An 11,163-nucleotide genomic window follows, 5' to 3' on the forward strand; every position below is an offset into this window, starting at 1 on the left:
ATGTCAGTTTTTGACATGTTACCTTTAAATTGTTTAATTTTTTAAATTACAATCTAGAGTGCCACGAATAATTTAAAATCATTAATTTTATATCAACTAGTCCTAGAAAAATATAATTGACTCTCTTTTGTTTTTCCTAGATGGGTCTCAAGTTTGCAAAATCGTATTTTCGGCTCTAATTCAATTTTTTCAAATGGAACTAGGGTGGCTCATTACCATAGTTAAAAGTGTATTTTTTTACAAATAATTTGGTATATAAGACAATCGATACTGAGAGTCCAATTTATCGTTAATCTTGGATTTTTAATAGATGTTACGCAAATATTAAAAAGTCGCTACAAAATCTATTTAAAACGGAACAAATATTTCAATAATTCACAGCAATCTTTGTGCTTTTAATTGGGAAAAACTAGGCAGGTATGAGGCGCTGAACTGTTTTTTTTAAATTCAGACTTATTACAATTACCAAATATCGATTGTCTGGTATCAAATTATTTGTAAAAAAATACAAAATGCATCTTCAAGTAACCCAATCATATCTCTCGAAAATGATTTTTAAGTAGATTAACTGAATGTTTTAGCTAACTTTTCTAGTTTGCTAGACCACTTTGAAACACCATTATCATCATTTTCCTGCTTAAATATTAGAAATCTCGTTAAATACTTTTAAGGTTTTAACTTATTGAAATTTGATTTAAACTCTCTGCGAACGAATTACAAAATTTCATTATTCTTTTTACCTAATTTTTTACTGTTCGCAAAAATCGTTTGCTAATCCGAGCTAATCCCACTTCTGATGTTAGAAAAACTCGCATATTTTATTGACATAAAAATATTTTAATTAAATTAAAGAAAAAATAAAAGTGTAGGTTAACAAAAGGTATGATGCCACGCAGATGTTTCTTTCCAAATCGAATGGCCCATTTTTCTTAAAAAGGAATATTTAAGGCAGGGTTTTATATTCCATATTCCAGAGTACTGAAGACCAATTATAAGCACATGTCCCAAAAAATATAAACATAACTCTTTAGACGGTTTAATAGTGTTTCGGGTGTTATTTAGTCAAGCTGTGAGGTATTTTCAGCATCAAATTTTACAATATAAATAGTGAAGATCGCAAGTTTCTCCTTGAAAATTTCCTGCTCCTTTAAGACCGTTTCTTACAAATTAATAAATATTGATTATTTACGAGATATCAGCAAAGAAAACGAAACCTCTTAATTTTTCATCTTCATTTGCCTTTGCAATTTTTTATGACCATATCCATGTTTCTAGCACAAAAATTTCTAAATGTTATTCCGGTTCAAATAAGCCATCATATATATTTTTAGGTCGGTGAAGAATTTTAAAAGTGAAATAAAAATTAATATTTAAAAGAAGTTTGTTTGCTCATTATGTTATAAAAGAAGTCGTATTGCTAGGAATTTATACTTTATTTGCCATTTGTAGGTGGATCTCAGTGAAAAACCATCTTTCTGGAAGGCCCTTAAGCCGCCAGCGAAAGATAAATGCGGCGAGTTACTAACCTCGCTTTGTTATCATCCCAGCAACAGTGTACTTACTCTCACTTTGCTCAAGGCAAGAAACTTAAAAGCCAAGGACATAAATGGAAAATCTGGTAAGAAACTTGTTCTTAACGTGTTTTTAAACGTCTTTAAATGTATCGACACCTATATAGCAGCTGACAGCGTTTAAAAATTAATGAATTATATATTTTTTTTTATATACAGGTTCGTCAAATAGATGAGGTAATTGACTGTGTAACTCAGAACGTTTCATTTGTTAGCAATAGTTCTTTTTTATCTACAAATTCAATACGATGGAACCTCTAAGTTTTTTCCTAAGGATTGTATTTGTGGCTTAATCGATCGATTGAATCATTTATTCAACTTGATTCTATCTAAAGAGCAAATTCCAGATATATATACTAAAATATCACCCTTAAGAAAAAAGGGAGATTCTGACCAGTTAGTCAACTACAGGCCAATCTCATACCTCTACAATTTTTCGAAAATATTTGATATAATAATAAATCTATCTTTGTTCAGCCATAAAAACGGTCTTTGAATTTCCATTGATTAACTTAGTTTTTTCGTGTTTTACTAATTTCTTTTGCCTTTCCGATCATATTTGTGAATTTATAGATGCCCAGTCTCAGGTTGACGTTTGGAGAAGTTGGGTCTTTTCCAAATCCCTAACATCTAAGGGATACTTTTAATTTTAAAGAACCACATCCATAGCTTCAATCTTATCTCAGGAAAGGCAGAAGTTAAATTAAAACATTCTTTACATCCCTTTAATATTGTAAAAAATCCGTTTTTTACATAGCACTACTTCAAATGCATAATACTTCATCTTTATTTACTCAACACTTATATTTAAGGATATAGCACTTCTAATACTATAATCACTTTAACCTTTAACACTTGGAGTACAAAAAAAAACTGCTAGTAAAAAAGCCAATATTTAAGTTAAATTTCCTAATCACCTCATGCAATATTACTTTCTCACTGATGGCCAATAGTAGACAAAGCCAATAATTAGAGGTCACAAATCAAAATATTGAACTATCCAAATTGGGTAGAACGAATATTTTTTCTTTGATTCTTCTAAGTGTAGGCCTCTAGAGAGGAGAGAAATTCGTAATTTTTTAAGAAATAAATTCGCCATTTAATTTATTTTTTGAACATAAGCCTATATGAACCTTAATTGATGTGATAAATTGCAATACATTCGGACAACCCTTACGACCTTTCAGATTGACATTACAAGACCCAATTTCTACTGTTTTCACTTGATCCTCTTCTCAAAAAAGTTATATCACAAGATCTAATTTATTTTGTTTCTTATTAATTATAGTATATATAAAATTTTTTCAAAATGATTAATACTTTTTTGTATCTAAGTAGACCTATAATCATGCCTTGATTATTTTTAGATCCCTACGTAAAAGTCTGGCTTCAATTTGGCGACAAGCGAGTAGAGAAACGCAAAACCGCAGTTTTCAAATGCACCTTAAATCCAGTATTTAACGATTCGTTTTCTTTCACGGTGCCATGGGAAAAAATCAGAGAATGTTCTTTAGACGTTATGGTTATGGACTTTGATAATATTGGAAGAAATGAACTGATAGGAAGGATACTGTTAGCTGGTAAGTATTAAACGATATCATCCGATCAGGATAATTTTTTTTATTAAATGAAGTGAATAATGTAGAAGGTACTTAAATGTAGGTATTTAAATATAAATAGAGTGCACCTCTTGTTCCCTAAGACAAATAACATAATTTCTTGGATTTATTTGACAAGTAGATGTGATCGTAGATGAAGAGGAAGACGTGTGCGTAAGCGTAGGTTTCGCCATACATGTAGCCAAAAAAGAAGAAGAAGAAGAAAAACCACGCACCAAGAAGGCAATTTTGGCCCCATATTCTAGCAAGCAATAAAGGCTGAACTTGCTTCTTAACATCAGATTTATCAATATGCTTAGGAGATCTTAATGATTTTTTTTTATTTCCAATAAGCAATTAATATAAAAAGAATTAAAAAATTAAATTTCCCTCTTTTTGTTTTAGGGATTGCTCACACCCTCTCATATTTACTGGTCGAACCCTTCTTGTTTATATACTTTAAATTATTTATATACTTCATTCAAAATATTCCCTCCATTTTTTTTGTCAAGTTGTAGCGTTAATTACCCTATAAATTAGCTAGTAAACTTAACGACACTAAGCATTTTCATTATATTCATGTAGCTAACGCATGAAGATCTCTTTACTGGTTATATATTACGCTATAGGTGAAACTATTAAATTAAATATAGGTGCTTTATTTCTGATTTTAGGATTTGCAAAGAAGAACTTAATTACTTAAATATTTCTAAAACTTTACAGGATGAAGCATTAGAATATAATGTGCATGAAACAGAGTTGACGTTATATTGATGAAACTTATCTAAAAATATAATTACCTGAAAACAAAAGTATATGGGTCAGAAATTTTTTTTTAACAATATATGTATATTCAAAGCCTTAAACCTTCCTGGAATGGTGTAGAATACAATGCAAATCATATTTTTAATATTAACAATAATTGCAATATTGCAAATATGTAGTAGGAGGTTTCAAAAGATGGTAATAATAATGTACATAATTTTTTTTTATATTTAGTTCTAACACTGGTCTTATCTCTTATGCATAAATATCTATATTGTATCCATAATTTAAGCCTCTCTAATCTTCTCGGTAATTATGTACTAAACCTTTCAATTTTTATAATTTTAAATGTTAATAGTAATAAACATTTACAAGTTAATATATTTATTTGCGCGTATTTTCTTCGAAAATATTAAGTGATACTTTTAACAAGAAACTAGGTTTCAGTTATTTCATACATTTTTGTGTATCATTATTGTTAACTTTGACGAAATAACAATTCTATTCTTGAACTACTAAAAACACACACACATAAAAAACTAAGTGTTGACTTGAAATTGTAGAAATTAAATAAAAAATCCATAACGGTTTAATAAAATTTAATGGGAAAAGAAAAAATTAAATCTGATTACCAAACAAATATGGCCGACTCCAAAAGTTACAGTAAAGGAAAAAAAGTACAATTGAAAAGCCACTAAAACTAGTAAAATAGTTGCAATATGAAAAACCCTAAAAATAAAACAGTTTTGCTATCAGCCAGCTATACTTAATACTCTATAATAATTTAAAACACTCATTACGAGCTAATAAATGACGCAAGTGCTACTGCCAGATTAACTCTATTCTAACTCTATTAACTCTATAAAGAGAAATGGATAACTCTTAAAATAAGATTGATATTTATTTTGTGGGCAAAAGACTTTCTTAAAGAAAACATCTTTCTTATTAACCATACACTCCACTTGGTACTTTATATACGTGTATGAAAAGTATATCGTATCCTACACAGTGGCATATAAGTGGCATTGTCCATATAAGGTTGATAAATATACCAACAGTTTTAATTTAGAAACTGTATTTTTGAACTTAGATAATAAAAAGTTATCTAGAACCAAAGAAAAACTGATAACAAAACATCTACTGTCATTTTCAAGGCGATACGCTTTACTTAGAGATTTTTCACGTTTTACTTGAAAATTACTTACTGACTTATGTGAGAAAAGTATAGATACAAAAACTATAGATTTTCTTATCTCCTATAATTTTCTAAAAAACATGTTTTTAAGCAATTATTTTTTGCAAAAAAAAACGTTTTTCAATAATCCTACTCTTAACCCCCCACCCTCCCCACACTATTTACCGGTAAGAAATTGTTTTAAAAAAATCATTGTTTTCCAAAATATTACACATGAAAACAGCTGGTTTCGTCGTCAATATCTAATCTAATAACACAGTTTGTTCATTTAAATTTAATATAATTATACAGTAGTGGCAGAAAGTAGATCAACTTTTAAAAAAATAAAATTTCTTGACAACTAACAAAGGAATAACAATGATATTTATCCACAATACTTTTGGTCAAGTAGGTAGTCTTAAATCAAATAAGAATTGACCTTCTTAATATTTCTGTTTATTTTTAAACTGATAAGAATTTGTGTACCTGGCAAAAAGTAGAGCAACATTTTTCTTAGAACTTACAAATCGAATAATATTAGTTCAATTCCAGCTGTTTACCGGTTGCATTAAAAGCAAAGTTAGTTTACAATGCCTAGAGGACGGCCTTTATCTGTTGATTTAAAAACACGAATTATAGACTGTCACAAAAATGGTGAAAAACGAATCAATATTGCAAGAAGGTTTAGTTTGAATAAATCTATAGTATCGCGAATAATTTCACGTTATGTGAAGCATGGACATGTTTTACCTAGAAAAAAAACAGGAAGACCAAGAAAAACCGATAAATATCAAGATAAACAAATTTTGAAAATATCTCAGAGTGATCCATTTTTGGGTTCAAGTAAAATAAAGCAGCGTTTATCAGAAGAATTAGGCGTTCAGGTATCTTCAAGGACAATAAGAAGTAGATTATGCGAATCCAAATCATTTGCAAGACGTCCAGCAAAAAAGCCCTTATTATCTGCAAAAAACAGACGATCCCGTCTTCTTTTTGCTCGATCTCATTTGCACTGGACAATTAATGACTGGAAAAAGATAATATTCAGCGACGAATTAAAGTTTAATTTGTTTCAAAGTGATGGAATAGCATATGTTCGACGTCCTGCAAACCAAAGGTTAAATCCCAGATACACTTGTCTAACAGTAAAACATGGTGGTGGATCAGTTATGGTGTGGGGCTGCTTTTCCGGTTTCGGAATTGGGTCACTTCATAAAATTGATAGGATAATGGATAGATTTATATACAAAGATATTCGGGAAAATGAAATGGTTCCATATGCAGACGAGAAAATGCCCCTTAGGCACATTTTTCAGCAGGACAATGATCCAAAGCATTCTTCTAAATATGTAAAGGCTTGGTTTAGACAGCAATATATTCAAGTAATGGACTGGCCAAGTCAATCACCAGATTTAAACCCCATCGAGAACCTATGGGAAATTTTGGATAGGAAAATAAGGGGGAAAACAAAAATAAGGACGAATTGTTCAATGCGTTACACGAAGCTTGGATTAATATGGACCCAGTAATAATTTCTAGGTTACTGCAATCTATGCGCCACCGTTGTGAGGAAGTTATCAAAAATGATGGATATTTTACAAAATACTAAAATTGTAATTGTATTTCAGTTTTTACTAAAAGAAAAACATCAATTCTTAAAAAGTTGCTCTACTTTTTTCCGCCCCAGAATTAATTTTTGTACATAAAAAATATAAACAAAGAATATTAAGTTAAGTTGTTGATAGATTTATAAAGCTTAGATCTTATTGGTATTATAGTTCCAATATGATGCGGTGATTTTTCAAAAAAATTTCTTACTGGCAAAATGTTTGGGGTGGGTGGGGTGGAAAGGGTTGTGCTGATGAAAAACAATGTTTTTGCAGAAAATATATATTTAATATTTAATTTAATAGCACTATTTATTTAAATTTAGTATAATTTAATTTTTAAATATTTATATAAAAACAGCGTTATTAGATTGAATGATAAGGACGAAAAACAGTGATTTTTCAGAAAAATTTTATCAAATATTTAAGGTGTAGTAATCGAGTTTAAAAACTAGTTATGTAAATCCCGTGTCAATTTTCTTAAATGCCGAAATTTTCTTCCTTTTATAAATAGAATCGTGTATAATATATGTATATTCTACAGGTGAATAAATATAACTTGACCATATACGCTTGATACTACCACTACAACTACTGCAATTTTCATAGCGATATGGCTTGCTTAGGGTTTTTTTACGTTTTACTTGAAAACCTTAAGGTTATGTGACAAAAGTGTAGATACAAAAAATATATTTTTTTTATCTCCTATAATTTACCTAAAAAACATTTTTTTAAGCAATTATTTTATGCAAAAGAAATGTTTTTCAATAACCCTACCCTTACCCCCCCACCCACCCCACACAACTTACCAGTAAGAAATTGTTTTAAAAAATCATTATTTTACAAAATAATACACATGAATAACAGCTGGTTTCGCGGTTAATATCGAATTTAATAACACAGTTTGTTTATTTAAATTTAATATATTTACAAATATGTATAATAATAAATCTTTAATGCAAAAACAGTGCTTTTAGATAGGATATTATAGACAAAAAACGGTGATTTTTCAAAAGAATTTCTTACTAGAAAAATGTTTGGGGTGGGTGGGGGGCAAGGTTTGTGTTAAAAAAAAACAATATTTTTGCAAAAAATAATTATTTAATTTAACAACACTGTTTATTTAAATGTGATATAATTTTATATTTAAATATTTAGTATAAAAAAAGCGTTATAAGATTGAATAATATAAGCGAAAAAGGTCATTAATCAAAAGAATTTCATTAAAAATTTGAGGTGTAGTAATCGGGTTTAAAAACGAGATATGTAAATTCCGAGTTAATTTTTTTAAATGCTGAAATTTTCTACCTTTTTTAAACAGAATCATATATGATATACCTATATCCTTCAGTTTAATAAATATACCTTAATTATACGGTTGATAGATATACTAAAAACAAAAAATGCACTAAAAAAATCATAGAACAAATATTTGATGATTTGCGATTCTAGATTGTGCCTAAGTTGCAACATCCTTTCCATATAGGATAGATCCTAATATTATTGCCATTAACTTGTTTAAACTCACCAAACCCATTTCTTTAGGTAAAAATGGATCCGGGGCATCCGAAACAAAACACTGGCAAGACATGATTACCAAACCGAGACAGACGATCGTCCAGTGGCACCGGCTTAAACCGGAGTAAATTGACAAACTATCGAGCCACTGTACCGTGGCGATCGATTGACAACAACATATTCTAACTATTTATATTTATAATTAGTGTTAACATTATTATTAGCTTTATATCTGGCTGTTAACTTATTATCATATTTTAATATTTATCAATATCGTATCGCCGGTTTACTGACAATAAGGTGACATAAAAAGTATCTAGGTTCAAACAGGTGAATTAAGTTGCAATCACTTTTAAATGCGCAGATGGATACCTTGATGTTTGAGTAGTGTATATATATTATCAGGGAAGTATATTATATATAGAGTTTAGTTATATCTTACTTAAATAATTATTTGATTTCAGTTTTTCTTATTCTATCCCAAATACTTATTGATTTCTTTAGTACTGATTTACTCAGGGTTAGTATTATTCACTACCAAATAATTACAAATAAAATATTAAAGTATACATTAAAAATGAATTTGGTATGTCAGTATTTTACGTAACTGCTGATTCTTTTAATATATTTACTCTTTCAATAGAAAATTATGTTTTAACAATAAGTATTATACCTGGCTTATGAGTTTTTAAATGAAAGTTAAAGGAAATTCGATCAGGAATAATTATGAAATAGAGTGCAATGAATAAGATAAAAGTATTAGATTTGCGTGAAGTAACTATGGAACAATAATGTTAAATGTATTTTATTCTTATGTGCTTGGACGAATATTTAAAATAAGTAAACATGTACTTTTGACGGTAAACATTTTTTTAAGACACTAAAATATAAACAATCACTTTTTAAATGTAGGCTGTCTTTCAAATATTTTGATGTAATTCTTATTTGATTTTGGCTAAAAATTAACTTGATATAAAGAAAATTACTGATACCCGTATGCGCCATATGAACTTAATCTCGATTAAGGTTTAATCCTACTTTGTTCGAAAATTTTCGATGATTTTTAATGATATTAATATAATTTTACCGAAACCAGCTGAATCGTAAAAAATTCCTAGATATCATAGATATGTTAAGATCTTCAGCTATATTCAAAGGCCTAAATCAATCATAAGAAAAAGGAAATTAAAGATTAAGTGTTCTTGGGATCAAAATGTAAAACATCTTACACATGGATTACTGGAATTTGATTGAAAGTTCCCAGAGATCAAAGACAATTAAGGAAAAGCCCATGCACATTGCACATTCTGAAGCAAGCTGTAAGGCGTAAATAGATTCTGAGGTACTGACATAAATTACAAGCCTCACTTAGAGTTATTAGAGGCCAAAAAACTTGAAAATAACAATAAGAACTTGACCTCATCTCATCCTTCTCTGAATTAAATGAAGAATTTTGTTACTGAGTATTTAAGTTTCTCGAAGAAAATTCTAACTGATATTTGTGGGCATGGATGAGATCCTAGAAGACAATCTAGGAAACTCAGAGTTTTCTCTTAAAAACCGACTGATTAATTAATGGATTAATTTAATTAATTAATTAATGGACACCGACAGAGTCAGAGCTTCACTTAAGACTTTTGATGAATTTCTGGAGTCTCACCAAAAGTTATCAAAATCAAAAAAATTGGAAAAGCCAGCCTTGGTTACATGTCTGTAAATTAGGTGTTAAGTTATTTCAGCATTCTTATAGGAGAATTAAGAATTAAGAACTTCTTTGCAGATAATCCAAACTTATCAAAGGAAATTCTAACTAAAGCTGAGATTCGTGGTCATAAATAGGATTCTGAGATGCAATTTAGGTTACTGAAAATTTATTTTCGAAAAACGAATGATTAATGAATGAATTATGTCCGTTGAAGGTACTGACAGGAATCAAAAGTTTACATAAGAATTCTGATAAGTTTAGAGCCTCACCAAAGGCTAAATAACTTCAATTGAAATACAGCAATCTTTTGAAATCCCTGTTTGGGAAAAGAAACCTATGCATCCCATTGCTCTATTAATTACATTATAAATATGCTGGGAGAAAGTAACTTTAGAATGAAACCAAATCCCCAAATCTTTAACAAGACACTGATGTTCAAGCTGAAAATATTCCAATTGGTAATTGAAAGTAAATGGATTTTTCTTACAGCCTAAATGAATGTATACCAGAGCAAAAACCCAGTAATATCATTTTGCAGATAGTGATAATCCTAGGGTAACTTTAAGACCCTCAACATTTTTACCATATCATCTGCAAAAATCACGAGGCCTTTTTCACCAAGGATGTTTACTTTAATAATCGCAACAGCTACATGATGGATGCTAAAAATCCTTATTCAGCATGGATGAGATATCACCAGTGACGGCTCGTGACTTTTGACTATGGAGAGGCGCGCAAATTCAAATAAATATAAACTTACTAATAAATAAAAAAATTTAACTGGACGTACCTAAGTATATGTTATAATATTTGAGACATGACGGTTTGCAGTCATCATGGTACAATCACAAAAAGTTTTGTGAGTTTTGAAATTTAAAATAAGTAATTTTTAATGAAATTACTGGTGGGAGCGCGCGCCTTTGCACCCCTATCCCTATTAGCAAGCCGTGACTGGTATCACTAAGAACAATTTGCGAATAACATGTGCCAGTAATATATTGCCGACTTCTTAATTGGACTCCGTTTACTTTCTCCTTGGCTTATAATATGTTACCATACTTATATCTACTACCAGATATACTTCCTCACCTATTGAACGATGCCTACATTGTTTTACGTCTACTAGTCAGAATGTGATTCCAACTTGACGGTGCATCAGCAGATTTTTCTCGAATTACACGGGATCACCTAAGTCAACAATTTCCTGAGTGATGAAGAGGAGGAG

General features: G+C 29.7%; 1 protein-coding gene across 3 annotated transcripts in view; it reads left to right on the forward strand.

Moving 5' to 3' along the window:
* LOC126738553 (synaptotagmin-7) overlaps positions 1-8,951 on the forward strand; it is a 94,826-nt gene extending 85,875 nt beyond the window's left edge. For all 3 annotated transcript variants that reach the window (XM_050443934.1, XM_050443932.1, XM_050443933.1), the window contains exons 7-9: positions 1,450-1,618; positions 2,939-3,151; positions 8,261-8,951. In XM_050443934.1, the coding sequence (XP_050299891.1) occupies positions 1,450-1,618; positions 2,939-3,151; positions 8,261-8,361 (483 nt within the window). In that variant the 3' untranslated portion in view covers positions 8,362-8,951. The remainder of the gene's footprint in view (positions 1-1,449; positions 1,619-2,938; positions 3,152-8,260) is intronic.
* Positions 8,952-11,163: the final 2,212 nt, after the last annotated feature.

This window comes from Anthonomus grandis, chromosome 7 (genome assembly GCF_022605725.1).
Source record: "Anthonomus grandis grandis chromosome 7, icAntGran1.3, whole genome shotgun sequence".
Taxonomy (NCBI): Eukaryota; Metazoa; Arthropoda; class Insecta; order Coleoptera; family Curculionidae; genus Anthonomus; species Anthonomus grandis.